The sequence below is a fragment of the Falco punctatus genome, assembly GCF_963210335.1.
Source record: "Falco punctatus genome assembly, chromosome: 15".
Classification (NCBI taxonomy): Eukaryota; Metazoa; Chordata; class Aves; order Falconiformes; family Falconidae; genus Falco; species Falco punctatus.
Genome location: NC_137595.1, coordinates 21,676,897 through 21,699,491, shown reverse-complemented (window position 1 = coordinate 21,699,491; position 22,595 = coordinate 21,676,897). Strand labels below are relative to the sequence as shown.

The 22,595-nt window shown below is 38.2% G+C and overlaps 1 protein-coding gene across 1 annotated transcript in view; it reads left to right on the top strand.

The window, feature by feature from the left end:
- Window positions 1-294: 294 nt before the first annotated feature.
- The window catches only part of LOC308054030 (homeobox protein CDX-1-like), a 31,394-nt gene continuing 9,093 nt past the window's right edge, over window positions 295-22,595 (top strand). The window contains exon 1 of the mRNA XM_080366162.1: window positions 295-13,891. Coding sequence (XP_080222288.1) covers window positions 13,459-13,891 — 433 coding nt within the window. The 5' untranslated portion in view covers window positions 295-13,458. The remainder of the gene's footprint in view (window positions 13,892-22,595) is intronic.

Genomic DNA, 22,595 nt, shown 5'->3' with positions numbered 1-22,595 from the left:
AGGAAGGTGGCCTTTTGTAGATTGTGTCCTCTCTGCCAGCCCCATAGAGTTCTTTTGGATAGCCTTAAGGGTACATCTACAGCATCAGATATTTTTGTTTCCTGCTTCACCCCATGTGTTTTGTACCCTGATTACACACCACATTCTATGGATGTTAGTTCATCCCAAGCTTCTTTGGAGTGAACCAATCTGGTCACTCTGAAACGCATCCTAATGCAGCTCTAAGCACAGTTCAGTATATTCCTTCTGTGGGCTGTAGGGATGAGACTAGGTCAAGTTTAGCTGCCTCCACACTGTCCCAGCAGGTGCTGTACCTTCGGGGTCACTCCATATGCACTCACATCACATACAGAGCATGAAGCACACACTCCCAGCTTTTGGTCATAACATCTCACTCTGGCAAACCACAACACACTCCGTACACTACTGCAGGGACTCTGGACAGCCAAGAAAAGAAAATACACTCCCTGCTCCTTAATGCCATTTGAAGGGGATGGTTTGTTCCCTTTTCAGTACACTCCCAGTTCCAGTCAGCTAACCAAGGAAGGCAGAAATCTCCTTTACTGGGATAGAGCAGGTGGGCAGAAGGCAACTGCAGCTGTATCTTAACCTGCCACAGCTGGGCTCATCACAACTTAAGTATCAGAATTTATCTCCGTTTTTCAGAATGGAAATTACATTACAACAGTTTCCTGGTCAGACTTAGGAGTCCACAAATATTAAGTGCTCAGTAAAACTGTATAAAACAGGAGGCAATTTCTGCTCCCAAAGCTTGAGGTCAAAAGGGGGACATGACATGACAGTTAGGAAGAGATATTCACACATCAAAAACAGAGACAAGATAAAAATTATTGTTGCTGAAACAATCAGCATTATTATAGAATTCTATGAACTGGAGCTTCTATTATTAGATTTAATCAAATCAATGCATTACAATTGCTAAGGCTGCACCTTAATACCTCACTCTTTTAAAAAAGTTGCTAGTCGCATTAGGTTTACAGCTTAAAAATTCAAGAACACGCAGTATATGAGAATATGGGAATTAAGAATGTATGACAGAACCCTTGATGTTAATGAAAGAGATTTTTAAATTTAGCCAATTAAAAAAAAAAGACATGTAAATAAAAGAGACCAGCTGAACTTCAGCACAAAGTTAGGATAATCATTATCCATTTGTTCTAATATTCTTCTAAGCAACCACCTGCTGCAAGGGTTTATGTGGGACTGGAAGAAATTCTCATCCCCATAGGAAAAAAAATAATTTTTTTTTCAATAACCACAATCTCCCCCTCAAATCTTTACAGTAACTGAAAACACACAGATTGCTTGCAAAAGATGAGAACATGAGAACACTAATACTGCTATTCTTTATTACCTGTACCCTGAGATATAAAGAAAATAAAAAACTCCATATGGTTATTTATAATGTGAAAGGAAAAAGAATTTTGTAAGCATGACCTGTGCCACAGGGTCAATCTATCCAGGCTATTTAAGTCATAAAACACGCACTAAGTAGGACCCTACACCAGTCTGACTAGCTGTGAAGATTCAGAGTGCTGCTGCAAGAATGAGAATGACATTTTGACACATCATATACAACTAAAACCATTCTAGCTACAATATACTAGTTTTCTGAGAAATGCAAAATAAGGCTACTCAGTGATATTCACAGCTGGGTCCTGAGAAATTCTAACAAGAACAACTAGGACATGACTCAGAGGGAGATGGGTGAACATTCGAGAATTGTGTGAATCTGAAAAACTGCAGAAGGCAAATGATACTGGAAAAAAATATAGTCAGACTACAGAGCAGAGTTAAAACTCCTGGGAAAATTCTTGGTTCTATTCCAGAGCCATGGTGTGACCACAGGCAAATCTGAGCATCCCATTTTCTCATATGAAAAATGAAGCTAACACTTATGTCATATTAGACTTACGATGCTTATTCAAAAGTTCTTTGGAAGCTCTTGGACACAATGCAGTGTGTGTTTAAGACTTTGGAGATAAATATCACCCTTTATGTATCCATAAAGGGGTGAGAAGTACTTGGACTTACATTGCTACTTAAGCAGTTCTCTAAATCAGTTAACAGAATTATTAACTGCTTCAATAGGTTTTTTTAATCTCCAAAGGTAGTACATATTCTTTGGTAGGCAGACTACCAATGCCTCATACTAGAAAAATATGAAAAAGGATCTATGAATTTGTGTAGCAACCATACAACAACTAGATGCATGCGTCTTCCTCTTTCTGTCAGTCAGCCAAAGCTAAGAACAAGAAGCACATAAGAATGAGTGGAAAATAAGTCAGTGGGATACTCAGGGGTCTTCACTGTGGCCTCCAAGCTTGTTTTTGGAAAAGTTTTGCTAGTGTAGCGATAATCACCTTTAAACATCACCTCAATTTTAAGCCCTGCTGTATCCCTCCTCTCCAACCCCCATGGGATTTTTCATTCCATCCCTTTATGAATCCTCACATATACAGATAACTGCTCAGAGGACTCAGTTAAGGACAACCAGAGACCTAAGACAGCCAAGCACTCCCAGTAATTTCTTCAGTCCTAAAGCCTGTGTAGAACTAAGAGTACTGGTACAATAATCCCGTTTACTCTGTATTTATGAGATTTTCTCTGTATGATTGATGGCTACTGAGAAATGTCTGCAATTGCAATAGCAACATCAAGCACTGCATAGTTACACAGGACCTTTTCACCTCCTGCCACATTGGCAATAGCCCTGTCGTGCTGTTTCAAAACTGAAAGGTATCTCCTGTGCCTTACTTGGCACAGGACCTTGCCTGGCTGGAGATGTAATGTTCATTTTAAAGCCTTTTGAGGCAAGGAAGAATTACTTCAGAGACACTAGAAAGGAATGAACCTACTACAAAGTTATATTATGCTATCTCATTAATATACAAGCAGCATCTTCCAAAACCTAAACTCAGGTGTCAGTCAACAGCTACAGAGATTGAAATAAGAGCATAAAATGATGCAATTTGCACTTTCATTTAGCATTTCTACATGTAAATTATGCCAGCTGAGACTCTTTCATCAACTTTCAAGTTCAGTCCAGTGAGCTGAATTGAATACTGCCTTTCTCTCCACAGGTCTGCATGTAGGTGTTGAAAGACCTAAACAGACCTGAAGAAAGATTTATACCACTTCAGATTTGCTTCTTATTTTACTACCTGTATCTTTTGGAGGCTCACCACTTGTGCAATCCAAGGAGTAATTAACATATTTTTTTTAATCAGAAAAGTATACCTTAGTTATTTTTCCAGAATCCATATACTAGAACTGTGTGTGTGTGTCTTCAAAAGGATTATTTCCAAAATGAAATTGGGAAATGGTGGAAGAGTTCTGACGTGTTTTCCTCCTTGCCCCAGTTCTGACATTGCCACTGACTTCATAGCCAGAGTTTCACTGCTTCAACGCATCGTTCCTATGGGGTCACAGGTTCAGTGGTAATTTAACAAGTATAAAGAAGACGACATGGCACACTAGGTTAGACACTGCATTGTGCTTTAAGAGATATACTCCAGCTGTACAGCTCTTGCTGTACTGTTGACTTCTTGCCAGATTAATAGTCTCTGCCTCATTTCTCAATCTATAGAGAATTAATATTATTTTTGTACCTACAGGTAGTATTACGAGGCTAACCTAGTTAATGGTTTGAGATAACCCTGTGTTTCATAGTGGTAGCTATGTAAATAACTAGATAGTCAGGAAGAGTGTATGTAGGATATTAAGCTCAGCAAACATGCAAATAAACAATGTTACCCATTACTCTTCTCAAAATGTCCTTACTCCATATAACTATGCCAAGTGATTTATAAATAGTTCATAGAAGTATCTATGCAGATAATCATCTACCCCCAAACTATCTCATGCTTAGTTTAGCAGCCATAGAAGACACAGTGTAACAGATTAGATTTGAGAAAAAATACTTATCTGGTTGCTAGAAGTATAAAGATAGAAAATATCTGCAAAATACTTTGATCTTCATAAATATAAGGCACTGTAAAACGTATTAAATACTATTATACAGCTGTAATAGCAGGAACAAGGATTGTTATGCAAAATGAATGCAATGATGCATTTATTCAAGTGTACTGTCTTTCAAATAATCAGAATTTAAAAGTCAGATACTTTAGAGAAAACTTCAGTAAACCACACACTACACAATTCTGGAAAACTAGCCCTGACAATATGTACCTTGAAGCACAAGGAATGAGATTCTTTAAACACTGTATTTTCTATGACTCATGTAATAATCACATCTTCATACAAATTCTTCTGAGCTCTTTGTTCTGAATAGTATCTTGAAGCAGTAAATCACACATGCCATTTGTCCTTGTATAAAAGCTAGAGCCACTCCCACTTAGCATCTTCTGAAGAAAAGCAGAGAGGAGCATTATGCATTTTCCCTTTCAGAGAATATTTGCCATTATATGCTTGCTTGTGTAACTCCCCTCCAGTCTGGAGGTACACATCTGAGTAACAGCCTCCCAGCTACAGATTCTTTAGTACATTACAGCTACAATCAAAAAGGTCACTCACTGGACAACAACAGGTATGGTAGCTTCCCAAATAAACAGATTCAGTGCCCACACATTTCTATTTTTAAACCCATCTTTTGCTTCCACATTGCATATGCTGTGAACTTTAAGCACAGCTGTACAGTTACAAACTTCCCACGTAAGAAACTTCAGAGCTTCTTTCAGGGTGACGTTGGAAGTTTTGCTTTTAACACTAAACTCAATTGTTTCCAACTCATGAGTTTATACTGGGATTTGCAGAAATACATTCAGCTAACCAGTACAAGTGAACCAAAAGTATGTGATTTATTTTAAATAATCTCTTCTGGTTCATAACAACTTTTTAACAATGCTAATTGCAAGCCTACGACTTAGAGTAGCTTCCTCAAAAGGGCACAGTCAACATAAATAGCTTAAAGGCTCTTTTTGAACTTACTGAATAATTTTGAACCCTATAAGCCACTCAGAAGACCATGTGCAAGCTTAATACTCAAAAACACAGATGGTTTTACTGGTGAGAATGTACTTGTGTCCTTAACAGTAGCCGCTGGAAGCGATGCAATTCAGTTCAGTTCTTTCAGTGACTTGAGCTCAACTGTTTATAACTTATTGTGAAGGACAGGATTCATCGTTGTACCCCTGGACAGTTCACGATTCATTGTGCTGCCATAAAGTAAATAGATCAAATAATGTGCCAACAGCAAAACTGAACTTGATGATCTGAGCTGAAAACTACATCTAGGTTTTCTCAGCTACTGTTCAGTATGTTTATCATTTCTGCACTCACCAAACAGCTGTACACTCAAAAATTTAGGATAATAACCATGATCAGTAGCAGTGAGTAGTGTATTTACTGTAGAAAGCTGTGTAATGACCACTGAGAGCCCATATTGGTCAATACGAATGTTATGGGCATGTATGTTTAAAACCTTTTCAGTGCCGCTATCCATTCCCCAACAGCTTTCAGTCTGGGCAGTGAACACCACATAACTTTACTAAGGATCTTCTCATTCGTAGGTCTTGCCTTTTTTCCATCCTGAATAGATTACAACTCACTCACCTCAAAACAAACAGAGCAAGAATTATTGTGTTTCCTTCAATTTTTATTATGAATCTCCTGGGCAGTTCCAACAGTACTGGAAGCAAGAGCTAGAGAACGGAGCTTTGGTATAACTAAATTCTACACTGCATGATTAATTTTTTTTTTTTAGTCATGTGTCTCGTGTATAGAAAGGGCATTAGGTAGATCCTTTTCTGTAAAGTGCTCCAAAACCAGAAGTGAAACATTAGGGAAGTTCAAACAATTATTCTCTAAATATAAAACTAATACTACTCACCTCCCTATGCAGTTTTCCCTTTGCAACTCCCATTTTACTCCAAGTAATTTATTTTTTTTCCCTTTACTTCCACTGTCACTTATGTCCTTGCTTATTGGCCTATTTTATTTCTGCATACTCCAACCCTCTGCACTACTCTGAGCAAAGCCTTGAACAGCAATGAGAATGAAGCTTGGCGAGTTGGCTAGGAAGAAGCACGGAGCAAAGCGATGATGTTTGATGCCTGCTCATGTTTATTGGCAGTGAGGAAACACTTCATTTTAGGTGTATCTGACAATTTAAAATAAAATTTGTTTGTGTGGTTTTGTTTTTGAACAACACTATTAGATTTAATTTCCAGGGAAATAAAACATTGGGGGGGGTGGGGGCGGGGTGGGTGGCAGGACACGACGACATGACAACAGTGGAGAAGGCTGCATGCAGAGATTTTGGAGAGGAGGTAATTTCTGAGCTCATTCTCTTTTACACCGAGTTGGGAGTGGAGATTTAATCAATATAAGTATTAAAAGGAGCTGAGAAACTTGCTGCAGGAAGAACTACTCTGATCCTTTTTTAGCTTGGTCAATTACTAACTACAAATTTGAATAGCAGTTAATAGGGGTACTTAATCAGCCATGTAGGCTTTGTCCATGCTATGTATTGAAAGTGCCACCTAGTGGAAAATACCACTTTAATGAGTCTATTTCTGTGACTATTTTTAATTCACGAGTGCTTGTACAGCTATATGAAATGTAGCTGTGGATCACTCAGTCACCTATCCTGAGATATTCTGTCATATCCAGAGATAGCTTCCCTACTAGAGGAAGGGGGAGTGGGGTTGGGGGAGGAGGGGCGGAGGGAGAAAGAGCACACTAGTTCCAGCAGCAATATAAAAAAAAAATCTTTGATGCTAGTTAAGAATCTGATTAAAATAATCCACGTACAGACTGTGGTCACAGCTAACTGCCTAATAGTACCTATAGCACAAAGAACAGAATGTTCTTTTTGAGACCTGTGTTCACAGAGCTCTCAAAACCATTATCTAAAATAAAACGATTTCACCAGACAGGATTTAGCAGCCATCAGGTGTCCTCTAAATTTTGAAGACCTGCAGACATGTAAGCTTCCACCAGCGGAAGAGTGTTAAACATATATATGCAAACACACAAAAATCAAGAGTACTGGACTACCAGATTACATTTTCTTAACTTAGCTAGCCACTCAGTTCATACCAAGCATTCATCTCACAGTTCGTGGAGTATTTGACAGGGAATGAAAACCTCCTGTTACGCATCAGGTCTGCTGCTATGTCGGGTAGGAACTGACCGAAGTAGGGACTTCTTGCCTATGGGTCAAGTTTTCCCTCCTGTTCCTGTGGGCAGTCAAATGGCGAGCTGAGGTCCTGCAACAATGGCAATGTGCAAGCAGAGGCAGCGAACACGGGCTTCAGATCTGTTTGTACTTAGTTCTGGAAAGCTTATTGAGCAGACTCCTTTGGTTTCTTCCAAGGTTTGGTAGTGAATTATCAGGTTAGGCTGCAAGAATTTCACCACTTTCAAGCTCATTGCATAAGTGGCATGACTCACACAGCCCAAGGAGATCCAGCCATTGCAAGGTGTTAAAAATTCAAAGCACAGAGCATCCTGAAAATAACAGTCAGGAAAATAGATATTCTTTTTCAGAACTAGCAACATTATCGGTGTTCTTATGAGACAGCCATTTACTTTAGCCTGGGATAAACACATCAACATATTTTAGCTAATTCATTTCACAAGTGATGAAAGACTTTGTGGTTTGCACACCTCATACAGAACCCTCTTTTGTGGTATTTATTAAATTCTATCATATCACGAGGCCATGAGTGTTAATTTCATTTTACAGATTAATATGGAACACACATTACCTGGTTAGCCCAAGGTAACTGAACAAACCAGTGGCACTGAGAATCATCTATCCCAGCATTCATTCTACCTCAGTTTTACTTCTTACTATCTACTCAGACATGTCAGTTCTCTCTTTACACAACCGAGAGCTAACTAGTGTCATCCTGGAAGTTGGCATCATTCTTTTAAAAGCATATATAGAGATTAACAAAGAAAATATATTAAAAACACAGCTACTCCTTAAAGAATACAAGATTAAAATACTGCAGTCATGCTCTTCCTTCTTCACTGTCATTGTCTCATAAGACATTTCTACCAGTGTGAAGCAGGTGTGAAATACCCACATTCTGACTAGGTGCTGTGTTAGATTACATGAGAGGCAAAGGTATAGTGCAAGACCAGCCCTGCACACTCACACACCTAGCTGCTTGTGGCAGCTCAGTAATCCAGCTCTGTATTGTAGCACATTTTAGACCTTTAAGCACTTTGTTAAACAGAAAATCGCTTGTAAAAGTGAACTTTAAGAATCATGGCATATTCCATATGGAATCATACGCCTTCAGGTTTCATAAAAGAGATGTTACAGTTAATTAAATAGTGTAGCAAAAACCTCTGCAACATAACCAAAATTCTAAGCCAGGACTCTTCACTAGCTTTGCCGCTTCCTGTATCTGGGCATGTGACAGACATGATTCACATCACTCGAGGCACTTCTATTCCGCATAGAACAGAACAGACCGAGAACTTTGAAATCTGAATAAGGTCATTGCCACTGAAAAATGTATCCAATACATCTCCTTGCCATTCAGCCAGCTGACCACTAGCTGTCCCCATTGCTTCACAAGAGCAAAGACCAGTGTTGGAACTGGGACGAAACATGGTTCCAAAAATTGCTGCTACACTTACGGAAAAAAAAAAAAAAAAAACAAACAACTCAGAAAAATTAAAATGAGCTATTACAGTTCTTTAAGTCTGTAGATAAGAAAATGGATGCGTAGGTGAGGGCCTACATCCCAGGACAGCGACGGGACTACAGTCTGAGACAGATCAGCATGGAAAGGTTAGGGTACAATCTTAGCAGATCTATGGCTTTATGACATGACAGAGGAAATCCCTGGAGACCCATTCATGTAGCAGAATAGGAATAATCAAAGCAGACTAGAGCATTCCAATGTTCCTGCCTAGTCTGTGACCACAGCCATCACATCACCATCTGCAGTATCTGATAAAATCACCTTAAGAGATGTTTTCTCAACCAGTATCTATGGTGGATGCTACTTCCTAACCTCAGAATATAGAAACTATTCGAATTTAGAACTGGAAAAATGTATTTCAAGAGAAGCCACAGGGTGAAGGGGCTTTAGGCTCATCTCAAAACCACAAAGTTTTTTCCTCTTTTGAGAATTCAGGAGAATTTCTCATTTCCATTCATCTTTTGGCTTCTCAGTGTGAGCCCAGAACACAGAATAGTCACTTTATTCATTAGATCTACAAGATTTTGGATTTGGTCTCTTCACAAATCAACGTGGAGAAATCTCATTTCATATTGATAATGTTGGAATTTATTATCACATAATAGATGCTATTAGAAGGCAGAATAATATTTTACAAAGCAATTAATTCCACCTTAATTGCTTTTTTTTTTAGCCTTAATGTTGCTACTCACAAAAGAATGATGAAAGACTGTATATTCTTAATAAAATTTATGTTATGAATTTGGATGCTATTTATTGCTTTTTGTTCAGCCTGTGTAAATCGGACCCATTACCTGCTCTATAATATTTGCACATAAATATCAAATACAAGGCAATGTCATTTCTAATGTCCCCAGCCTCCAGTACACCCTTCTAGCCAGTGAAACTGATAACACTTCATACAAGGGCAGCTGTCACTCAAGTCAGCTATTTAGATCAGAATCTAACCTTTTTCTTTGCTACACTACAATCAAATGAAGATGAGTTGGGTAGTAAATGTTGACGTTACTGTATCCTTCAAAATACAATTACAGGGAAAACATACTCAGGGAAGACGGACAGGCTCCTGCTTTGTTACTCCAAGCTTGTCTGGTGGGACCTCTCCTACTTGGCCACTACCATTCCTGCACATCAAAGCATAATGCACAAACCAAAATATTTGCAGACAGCTTTATTCAGAACAGCAAAATGAAATTCAGAATTGTCAGTGCAGGATTACTAGCAAAATATAAGAAAAATGTGAGTTCTAAATTTCACCCAGTTGGAGAAGAAGAGCTCAGAATTCAAAATATATTAGCAATTTTATTTAAAATGGACAAAAATCCTGAATCAAAACTCTTTTCAGCTTGAAATCCACAATTTAGTTCCAAATTCTGAACTTTGCTGTATGTATGGTCAATGTACACAAAAGTGTTGGGGATCTGATGTGCCACTAGTTACCTATTGAATGCCTGTGTGAAGTGTATTTTTTTCACATATGAATACACTGTATTAGTGGATTCTAACAGACTTCAAGATTTATTTACCAAAATAAGTACCTCCAAATATTGTATGCATACAGTACTGTGTACAAACACTGCACAGATGTAGTGACTGACTAGAGAAGCTGCTGAATTCTTTTTCCAGAAGCAGCTTTGACGGAAGAATGGCATATTTATAAAGGACTGGGTGTACATATAGACTGATCTTCCCAATACAACACCTGTTAATAATACATATTCTTGCTAGAAAGTATAAAAAGTAACTCAAATCCAAGTCCCTTTCTAATATGTGTTTGAGAACATACGAAAATATTTAGGTTTATATTAACTATATCAGCATGTGATTATTCACATACCCCTGGCAGTTAAAACATATGTACATCGAAGGACTGTGGTTCAACTGGTAAGTCAGATTCAAATTATACAAATTAAAAAAAAACTTGGACTAACCAAAAGCAAAATACAGCTTGTTGAAATCAGACCAACTTAGGGTGCTTGGGAATCCAAAGGAAGCAGTTTCCCGCTTAGTGGTCACAGCATGTGGCCAGAGGAGTAAAGTATTGTCTGTTTAACAATCTTACCTTGTAAAATAATTTCTTTAAGCAGTACGGAATAAGGAACAGTCTCCTTCCAGGTCAATGTATACACATACTAGTTGAAAGCATTAAAAGATCTTTTTATGTCATAATTACTTTTTTCTAATAAACATGGAGAAACACTGTTTTACTACTTTCAGTAGCTTCCTGCACCAAATTATACCATTATGAAAAAAATGCTCAAAACATTTCCCATGTAACAACATTGCAGTAGGGCAGAGAAGGAATGCATGACTATAGCCTGGTGTATCCGACACTCCTGAACACTGCAGAAGGGCGGATCAAGATTAAAACCAAGCAATGAGACCCAGCCCTTCTGCAGCATTTTGTGCTGTTGGTATATTAGATAGCTAAGGCCTGCAGGAAAAGTTTTGTTGAATGAGTGTAATTAGAACATTCTCCAGACAGCTGGAGGGCTACAACTAATGCTACAGTAAATGAGCAAATGCTGTTTCTTCCTCTGGCTGATTTATTGGTACACCTGCATTCATGAGAGGTATAGAAATGCTTAAAAGGACAAGACCACAACAATTTTGAAGAGGAGGAAAGGAAATTGAAATCAAGTTACAACAAAAAGCCATAAAGAATCTTTCTTTGTAACTATTTCAATACAGTCTGAGCTTCAGAGCTACCAAGCAATCACACTGCTCTAAATGATTGAGAAAGGGAGTGAAACACTCTAGTAAAAAAAACAGCCAACCTACCAGTATATATAGAACATGCTACATTGAAATTCCATTGCATTGGTAACTAGACACATGCTGTCTAGAGACACCTAATTTGGTGTCTCTAAGTAAGTCTCTAATTTGTAAGTAGACAAATATGATTTACTTTGCTAATATGGGAAAATTAAGCTGTTCAGATACGTGATTATTGACTTCCCTAGATTTGAAGAGTCTATACCAGCAGCTATACTTGGTCATTTTGAATGGCCAGCTGTCACAGATGTGTAAATTGCAACTGAATAAGCTCACATATGCAAGCAGAAGAAACAGTTTCTGCCAACTTCTCCCACCTAATGGTTTTTAAAATACCTTTCAACAATTATGCCAGCAAAATATCCTCCAAAACCCCACAAGAAGCAAAAAGTAAAAAAGCACAAGTTTTACCCAAGTGCACGGTAGGAAAATCTTAGCAAATGCTCAGAGAAGGTAGCCTGTGCTTCTCCATCTAGCCCTGAAATTCACAGACAAGAAAGGTTTTTCCACTACAGCCACAACCCATCTTGTGAATACAGCCTAAGAACACCATCCTCTCACAAAAGGAAACAACAGTGTTGTCAGGTGTGCAAAGTGATTCTTTCCTCCTGAGAACCAGGAGGAACCTGTGAGTTTAAATGGTGTTAAAGTGCAAAAGACTCTCAAAGAAAAAATACACCTCTGAACAAAGAAAAAACTCATTATACTTTGCACCTGTTTAAGAAAAAAATCCTTTTAACAAATCGGTTCATTAATAAAGGTGCAATTAAGTATCACATCATTAAAGGAACAGGAATGAAAACAGTAAATTCTCATTAAGAGACAATACTAAGGTATCTATCTCATTAAAAAAAATAAAAATCAACACTTTCTCTCCTCGCTCCTGGATATAGATAATCTCATAGGAATTTGTTACTTACATAAGATTCCTCCTGAAATTTAGGAAACTGTTTTTTTGAGCTAAAAAGCTAGAATTTGTTCCCATATTTCTAAGAAAAGGTGTTATTATGAGCAAGCACAGCAATGAGAACAGAAAAACCTTTAGGGAAAACTACTACTCATTTCAATATCACAAACAAGACATAAGCATAGGGAAAGTGCCAAATTTTGCATTCTCCCAATAACAGATTCTCTTTCTGTTAACATTTTAAGTTAGAATGGAGAAACTTCAATCACCATGGCAAGCAGCCAGCTCATGAATAGGCTTGCAAACATCAACAAGACTATTCGTATGAACAAATGCTCAAAATGACTATGAGACTTCTTGTATATCCTTTGTAATGTTAAAATCAGTAGGATTGCTGTGGTTTCTAAGTGCTCTCCCACATGGACTACGAGCTGAAGTCAAGAAGACTGCTCATTTGAGAAACTATGTAAGAACTGCAGTTAAAGACTGAACTGATCCTTTGTTCTCACTTTAAAAAAATAACATAGCACATTCTAACAAAAGAACTAGTGGACTAGCAGATACCAGGCTTTAGCTAACCATAACCTAGTGCTTGAATTTATGACTCTGATGTGTTTCACTCAAGAAAAATACTAATTCTACTGTCTGAACAGTTACTGGTTAACTACATATGCAACTCTGCTTGAAGACCACGCGATTTCAAACTACATTTTAAAAGTATAGAACTGGGATAGTAACACATAAAGGATCTGTGAGAAAGGAAGCACTAGAACTAGCAGCAAGGTGGAGTTGCCTGCATGATCAGCCCTTCATTTGAATGCAAATGTAATTTTGGGGCAGGCAGTTATCTGTGACATCAGGCAGGACCTTAGTAAACTGTTACCACCAGCACCTGGTAAAACCATTGTTAATCATGTGTAGTAAAGGGACATCAGGGCTAGCATGAGTCATTTATAGAGCCAGTCAGGGCTAGAAAAGAGAGAGAAAGAAAGAGGAGGGGAAGAGAGATCAAACAAACACTGTGAAGAGCAGGATGTCCCAGCAAGACAAAGCCAGGCTGTGAGCATCATGTATGTGAGTTATCTTTTGGATAAAGAAAGCAGCATGTATCCAGGATCTGCAAGGTGCAGCAGCAACAACCTGCCAGTGCAAAACTTTGTGTCTACTCCACCCTATTCAGATTACATGGGATATCATCATGTGCCAACTCTGGACACCCATGGACAGCCTGCGGGAGCCTGGGGATCTCACTATGGCCCACAGCGGGAGGACTGGAACGCTTACGGCCCAGGACCTTCCAGCACAGTTGCTGCTGCACAGATCAATGGCTCGTCTCCTGGACAGGTCTCCTACAGTTCTGCTGATTATAGCTCCCTCCATCCCGCTGGATCCGGGGGATTACCTCCTGTAGATACCATTAATGCACAGCAAATCTCTCCCAACAGCCAAAGGCACAGCTCTTACGAATGGATGAGGAAAACGGTGCAATCCACTTCTACAGGTAGGAGGGCACTGAGGTTTTATGCTGAGAAGAGATTTTGCTTTTTTTGCATTGTTGGGGGGGTTTTGCCAGGTTCTTTGCTTAGAGGAAAGCATGCAATTTAACAAAGAAAGATCCCAATTGTTCTGAAGGATTCTCTTGCTAGCAGTTAAATATTGGTTTGATTATTGGATGCTGGTTTTGATCAGCTGTCTTATACTTCTTTCTTGACCTCTAATGCTGAGGCAAATGAAAAGCAGTGTCCTTTGACAGTGAAGTACTTTCTTTTCTGTTATGTTAAAAAATTTTGTGATGTCAAATAGTTGCTTTTAATAGAAGTCCTATAGATTGGATTTAGGCAGCAAGTCTGCAGAAAGAAATTTTGATGAAAGTATTGTATCGCCACCACCTATACTTTGCTTGTTTTCCTCAAGTTTTAGAGTACATATGAAAAGTTCAAGTATAGTATATATAGCAGGGACTTGGAAATAAGGCTTTGTTTTAGAAACAACCTCTCTAAACCTGAGAACACTGAAATGAAATGAGATCTGCATGATCAAACAATGAGTCAATGCTTTAAAAACAGGAATGATAAGGAAAGGCTTGCTTCACTTTGTAGTAGTATCTCTCAGAATACACAGGAATACAAAGTTCCACAGTAACACCATCAGTTAATACAGCAACAGGTCAATCTCTGATGCATAATAGTTGATGAGTACAAAACAATTCTTCAATCGTATTTAACCAGTAAAAATAAGTCACGAAGCATGAGGAAAAGGTTCTTTTTGATTGTTACGAGAAAAAATATAAATATTGAGCATCCCTAGAACAAAAATCTGTACCTTTTATGAATAGAAAAGAAGTTATGAAACAAGGGGAGGAGGAGAAGAAAAAGAGGGGAAAGCACCTGAAAAGAACTGAGGCCTAATCCACTATATAAAAGCATTTGATTCTCTGAGGTGCTGAGCAGCTTTGACATGCACTGAGATCAGTAGAAATTAAGGATGCTCAATACCTCCCCTAAAGAGATGCTCACAGTATTTCAATGTTGCATCCTAGGAAGACTCCTTTCCTTTCAGCCCTTCCTCCCAGCCCAGCTCTGTTCCACACATGCCTGTAAATAATAGTTTTCAAAGCAAGTACTGAATCAATCTCTGATGGAAAAGTAATTACTTAAAACGTAGTTTAGAAAAGTGAAAGCAGCTATATAGAAAAATTGTCTGTATTAAAATAATGCACCTAATTTATATGGACAGACCAAGTCATCCTCACTCCTGCTAAACACAATGTTAATTCATAGAGAGGTCCATAGAATTCAATAGGACAATCAGAGTAGATTGCGGGTGAATAAGATTTTTTTTTTAGGCAAGGGTGTGTGTGTGTGTGGTGCGGGGGGGGGGGGGGGGGAAGTAGTTCATGTTTTTAAAATAATATTTGTTCTTCACTGAATACCATCCAAGAAAAAAAAAACAAAGAGGAGAGTCTTGAAAAAACCCACAGCTTACTTTTGAGTAGTCCTTACAAGGGCAATGAAAGTGCTCACAAACTATATGATTTACAGATGGCAGAATACTTGCTAAAAAAAACCACTACTTCTCTCTTCTTTACCTACCTGCCTTTAGCTCCTGTGGATTTAAATTGCAGTCTCTCTGAGAGAAAGACCTGATCTGATGGGTCTCGGCTGTTCCTTTTATAGTGGGGACAGTGAGAGACACATACATAGTAAACAATACCACATTCTAACTGCCTGCTTAAGAAGCATGCTTAGGGCTTTCTAACTTACCAAATGTCAAGCCTGCAAGGGTCAGAGCACTCATAGGAGGTGCTGGGAGCCTCTCCATTCTGGAATGGTGCAACAAGGTACGGAGCACCTTCATCTCAAGAAGAATTGAAGAAATCAGCATGTCTTAGGAGCCTATCTTCCCAAATACCCATAGGCCAGCATAAGGCCCTCTGAAGTTATGGGGAGCCTAGCCATTCACTTAACAGGTACTGGGTTGCGCTTTAGGGAAAAATCCAAAGAAATAATTTTCCTGCTCCTTCTTCCCCTCCTATGTTTGTTTGGGTTTTTTTGGGGTTTTTTTTGCTAGGCCAGGAACGCTCAATGCCAATAGATCTGCTTCATTGGACTTGGTTCCTTTTTCTTCTTTCATCTTTTTCTCTGTTTAAAAGCAAGGGCACTTTTGTTTTTCCCCATTTTCCTAAAATTAAAATAACTTTAAAAAATTTGCCCTAACAGCACTGTCAGATCTAGCAACACACTTAAGTGAGTTTGGTTCTGAGCATGGAAGTGTTGCAGGTGGCTTCAAATGCATGACTAGGATAACTGCAAGTACCAACACTGTTTGCTGGGTCATGATCAAAATCCTCAGCATTCTCTTAGATGGAATCCATTGCTTTTTACATCCTTAAAGCTGTATGCATATGTTCAGCATTACCCTTCTTGTCTCTTTGCAAAACCTTTACAAATTTCAGTAGATATTTTGTACAGGCAAGAGTAATCTAATCACACTTATTAGTTTTCCTTATTCCCCGTGAAATAGATATGAGCCACTATTCTTTAAGATGGAAAACCTCAGAAAAAAGATGGAAAAAAATTGGAACAGAAATCAGACAAATCAATTTTATTATTTGTTCATTACTCATTGCAAAATACTAGTTATCAATCATAATATTATTTACTATGGAAACATTAAGGCAAGTGATTTTTGCAAGATATTCTTGAAAGCATGTAAGAAATGTTCTTGTAACCGTATAGCTCTAAGATCAGGATTCTTTCCTGAGGTTTACTTACATTGAGTAGTCTGACTTGTAACAGCTACAGAAACAAGGCCCAGAATCAATGACATTTCCATCTCCAGAGATTTCATGGTTAGCTTTTCTTATTGGTGCTTTGTGGCCTCATGACCTGACAGATGACAAACAAACCACCTTATTGAAATTTCTGCCACTGCGTCATGCCCTACAGGTCTTCTAATACTGTTATCTGCAAAACTAACCCGGAACAAAAGAAGAAATTATGTCAAGTGTTACTCTGTAACTTTAAAAACAACATCCAATATAAAATCACGTCTTCAACTGGTGTTGTGAAGTTTATGAGGTTATGCTACTTGAAACCACCAGAAGATCTCAGTATTTAATGCAAGACTATCATCCTGGTTTAGTGTTACAGGAATGTACTTCCCACAGAAGACTCACTGAAGCTTTCATCCATCATCCTCTCTCTGGCTGAAGGTCTCTCCCTGCAGTTTTGGAACTGGAGGAATTGGGACTTGATCCTAAATGCCGTGCACATAGGATCCAAGCCTAGTCACTGCATTCTTGGGGGAAACACGTTTAGACTTAGAACACTTGAAGGAGGAAACACTAAGTATTTTCAACCAAGAATACCAATAGAAAAAAATCCTTCTCTAACCCTTGTACTGCTCCTGTTCCCTCTTCTAAACCCCCACTTTGAAAGGGCAAGCACAGCCAAAACAACTAGCAATTGTAATGGAACAATGCCACAAAAACTACAGATTTGAGGCAGCCATTCCACACACACACAAAGCATAATTACAGGCAAATTCTTTGATGAAAAGTAGAATATAACTACTTTAGAACAAGTTACAAACCTCCTGATTATTTCAATATTTTCATGGAGGTATGCAATCACTCACACAGGAGTAGACTTTACTTTTTGCCTTCATGAAGACGTTTTGCCAACATTCACCTGTGGTAAAACTGTGCCCAAAACAATGAGTTTGAACAGTTAACTACCAGGCAGTTCCAGCAGCAATGAGAATCTGCTCGCAAAGTTGAAAGTACATCTTAAGATCTGCACTTACGTTACCATAAAAAAGGGAGAGAACAAGTTTTGAACGGGAGGTAAACTAATTATAAGCAGAGACTCTTTCTGTAAATGACAACTCTCCTATCATTCTTGTTCAATAAAAATTTACTCTGAATACATAAAGACAGTTTTTCTGATCATGATGATAGGTGCTGATATCATCATTACCAAATGCACTATAAATGTGTAACATCCAGTCTTTGAAGGAAAGCAGTTATATTCCTTCAAATCTAGGGAAGAGAAACAAGCCTCTTAATAAGCCATTCCTGCAGAATGCTGAATGCCTAAAGAACGTACAATACTTGGAAAAAAAAAATCAGTTAATCACTTGCTTTTTAGTTTATATAGTAATTGGCAATGGGATTTCCCCGGATCTTGCCATTCAGAAACCCACCTACATTTCCTGCAGGTTGGGTTCGTCTGCCAAACAAAATCCACACAGGGCAGCCTGTCCAATCGTTGTTTAAAGGTGATAAAAATTACTCTGCTTTGTATTCAATTACTTCTGTATGATGAAGTTGAATAGAAAAGTTTACATTAGCAAAGTGAAGGACAGAATTTGGCCAATGAGCTTTATTATAATAAAAATAATGCAGAAAATAGCAGAAAGATACTCACAATTGAAAATACTAGCATTTTAAATAGAAGTCAACAGAAGGGAAAAATCTTCAAGTCTGTTGAAAAGTTCCAGCTTTATGACCCTATTCTGTTCTTTTCCACGAGTCATCTGAATGTGTATAACAAGAACAAATGATCAAGACCCAGCAGAAAATATAAACACAGGATTTCACCATGTTTCACAAACCTTTATACATCCAACTTTGCAATAATGAATAGCCCTCCTCATCACACCACGACTCTGGCAGGGATATTATTACTGTGACTATACAGGATTGGATCCATGTAACATTTTCTAATATAATGGCAGTGTGTGGTTTGTTTGGTTTTTTGGTGTTTGTTTTTTTTTTAATTTAGCTTCACAGAACATCATGTGCAGCACAATGTTGATCTTCAAGACTTATTTAAAATTACTTTTGCTTCAGAAATTCAATTAAGTCAGTGAAATTACACTAGGGAGAATTTGTCCCTTTCTTTATCTACACTTCGAAAGTGCATAAATATTTAGAGATAGTGTCAAAAAAAAAAAAACCTCCAGGGCCTGATCTCTGACAGTCCATATCTTTATAAACTCTAAAATTAACACTAATCTCTTAATATTAAGCTAACATAAAGATGCAAATTTGAACTGAGCATTTTTTCAGGCCAGAAAGCCATTTTAAACTTCGAGCTGACTCAAGCTGATCTCCAGTTATCAAGTACAGACATTAACTTCCTCTGAGACAATGTTAAACCATGGAATCCAGATTACAATGCTTTGTAAGTAATCCGACAGTAATCCAACACTGTTCTCTATTATGACAGCTTCTGTCTAAATTAGGTAGCTTCTGGATTTTATGGATAATGCCAGTTTCAGTAGATTAAGAATATTCCTGAAAAGTTAAGACAGGAGGCACTGAAAAAGGGGCCAGGGCTAGTTGTAATGCTAATTTATTTTGCTTTGTAAACTAGTTGTGAGGTCCGATGGTGGTTTTTTTTTTTTTTTTTGCTTTCCTGGCCTACATTGTCTGAGGTTTTGAGGCCTATCTGTCATATTGAGGCAACAGACCCTTTTAACACTTCACTTTGCTTTGATATGCAGTCTTGTCTCTTCCTTCTCCCTCTTTTCTTCAGGAGTTATATTGCCGGAAAGGGTGATGATTTTCACAGCAAATAAAGAGGCCTTCTCCTAGCTTTATTGTCTTCAGAAGAAATGCTCTGTGAATTTTATGACCAATGGGAAAGCTGTTCCCTTCCCCCAACTCAAAACTTGGCCAGTCACAAAAAATTGCTAGAGTGGGAGTGATGGAACAGGATTGTTAAACTATAGCTCATGCAAAGTTTTCCAAGTCTGAAATGTCTTATTTCTTGTTACTCCAAAGGCAGTCTTCAATAGGCACTATTTGCAAAATAGATTTTTGACAAAACTTGCTGTTCTTAAGGAGCTCATTAAACCCAGGAAATCCACTCCCTGAACACAAAGGCAGTCATACTGCAAAGGTAGTTGCTTCAAAGCTCTTTTGTTTCATTTTTCTTCCACCCAACTACAAATAGGCTCTCCAACCACTTACAATTCCATAATATAACTGTCCACAACAGAACACATTTCCAATAAAATTGACACTATATTGCTGATTAAAATTATAATCTGTCACTAACAAAAGATTAATTAAGATTGTAGAAAGTTAAATGTTGGTAATTTCACTCACCTAAGTGAGTAAAATATGTAGGGTTCGACTGAAGAATTGGATTAAAATATTAACAAGTGCTTCATTAAATTCTGCCATTATCTCCTAAAGAAGTCTGAGAAGTGAAGAGCATCCTTCTGCAGTCTCTGGGGTGAATCCATTAGTCCTACTGCCACTTTCACTCAGGTAATACTTCTCCTTGCAATAGAATGCATCACTGTAAATAAAACCAGTAGAAGGTCTGCAAGACTTGGCTCAGCATGCAGTAGAGTGAATCTATTCCATCTAACAGACGGAATCTAGAGGCTAAAGTTCAAACTTTAGCAATAAGTTTTGCTGCTGCTGTTTGTTAACTTTAGCAAATAAAAGTGTACTTTGCCTTTGAAAGGAAATGCCATATGCAGACTAATTCCAAGCCAGCATCCAACAAAGGCATTAGGAAGACTCTCACTGACATCAACGAGCGAGCATCTAGGAAAAGGCCTAAGACCAAGTCATGACTCTGCCAGAACTACAAGTATCCTCTCAGAAGACCCTGGCAGATCTCAGCTCTCATTGTCTGTTGGTTCTCACAGAGGGTATTACTCTGCACAAAAATATCAAATTATTAAAGGCAAGATTTATGTGACAATTCATAAGAGAATTTTTCTCAGATCACTGTTCACTTTTAGGAAAGAAATGTTCTCCTTCTGCTTTTCTACTTTTTAAATTATTCTCTTAACTTACTTTAAAGAAAGAAATCAGATGTGAAAGCTCCCAATCTTCCTTCAAAAAGAAGCCAGATAGTATCATTCCTACTAAAAATAAACTGAAAGCTACTCATATATAGAGAAAAGATTTTATGGAAGAAAATTCTGGTTTCCACATACATTTAATTTCTTCTTGAGTTTAAAAAGCAAAAAACCCCAGCACTCTCCTACTCAGATAATAAGGGTTTAAGCACTTAAAACCAGAAACAGGAAGGTTTATCTTGACGTTTACTGCCCTGTTTTGGCGATAGATAATTGTCTATGGCTTCTGAATGAGAATAGAGTCCAAGATAAGATCACTTTGTTGCTCTTTTGAGTGCTCCATCTTAACAACACAAAGGAGACTAAGAAGACATTTTAAAGATTTTATCCCATAGAATGACCCCAAATTCTCATTTAAAAGAAAGAAAAACCTAACCAAGCCACCAGCTAGAGAGATCAAAAGTTAAAAAATATCAAGTGAGGCATTAAAGCACCACAGGTGACCATATGTTAAACAAACAATTTACACTTTGAATGAATGAAAACAAATGCCCTAGTATTTATGTGGACTGAACTGGGTAACTGCTGTTCTTTGGAGACTCTAAGATTCTTACCATAATGTTGTAAAATTAACAGCACTTTTCACTTGATTATCAGTGTAAACATAATTGGGCTAATTCTGCTTTCACTACAGTTTCACAATGATAAAAATGCTACTGAAATGAGCATGTCCTATGTACCTACCCCAGCCAAGCCCAGCACAGCCCAACATTCACAGGAAAGCTAACAGATTTGAGTCAAAGTGGGTTTGGCTGCACGGATTGAACAGGAATTGCACAAGGAACAAACACAAGCCTGCACATAGAACATTTCAATAGGGAAGATGGGTAAGTAAACAGGCTGATGGCCTCAAGACAGTTAGAAAATGCCCTTAGCATTGTAAACACACTATTAATGCATAGTGCTTTCCCAGGGTTGAACACCATGGAGCACTGAAGCTGAAAGATCAAATTCTGATGTAAACCTTGTTCTACAAGCCTGGGAACGGTCCTAGAGAAACTCTGTCACGTAGGGCAAACCAGTTACTATCCACAACCAAAGATGTAATAGTATTTGTTTACAGCATTGCACTGACCAGGCCTTCCAGCACTAAACGACTCTGTACCTAGGATCTATACAAACAGCACAAAAAGGATCAGAGCCTGAAGAACATTCTAAAGCAAACCAAAAATTCTTACAAGTAGCAAAGTACTGACTGTCAAAGGCTGGAAGAAAAAAAGGCGATACGGCTGTCAAACCATTACCATATAGTGCATACAGCAAGTGGAAGGCTATTAAAACAGAGACATCACATCTCCCTCCACAGATGGGGAAAAAATATTAACCCGTGAAACCTAATAATGAATTAAGAGATTAATTACTTCAAGATTCTGCTATAGTTCCGTACCCTGAATTCTGATCTTTGGGTACTACTTAAACTTCAAAAACAAAGGGAGCTGGAAGGAGGGGCTGAGGAGAAATCAGGCCTTTTACACCACTGATACATGAAACCTCCCGCTATTCTCTCCTGCAAAGGGGAAGCTGCTTGCTGTGGGGTGGTATGCTGTGGTGATCTACTCTGAGACAAATTTTACCAACTCAGTGCCTGAAAATCTGCTTCAGTCCTCTCCATTCAAAATTAACTGCTGTTATGAAGTTGTCAAACTCTTCAAAGAGTTAGGCATCAATACAATCTTCTCAGGAAAAGATCTGTGAGCAAACACGAGCTGTTCAATGAAGCTTAGCTACATCTGCAGCAACAGCAGACTGTTACAGGCAGCAAGCCACAATATGGCTCGAGTTTTATGCATTATCTGAGAGAACCTGAATCTAAGGGG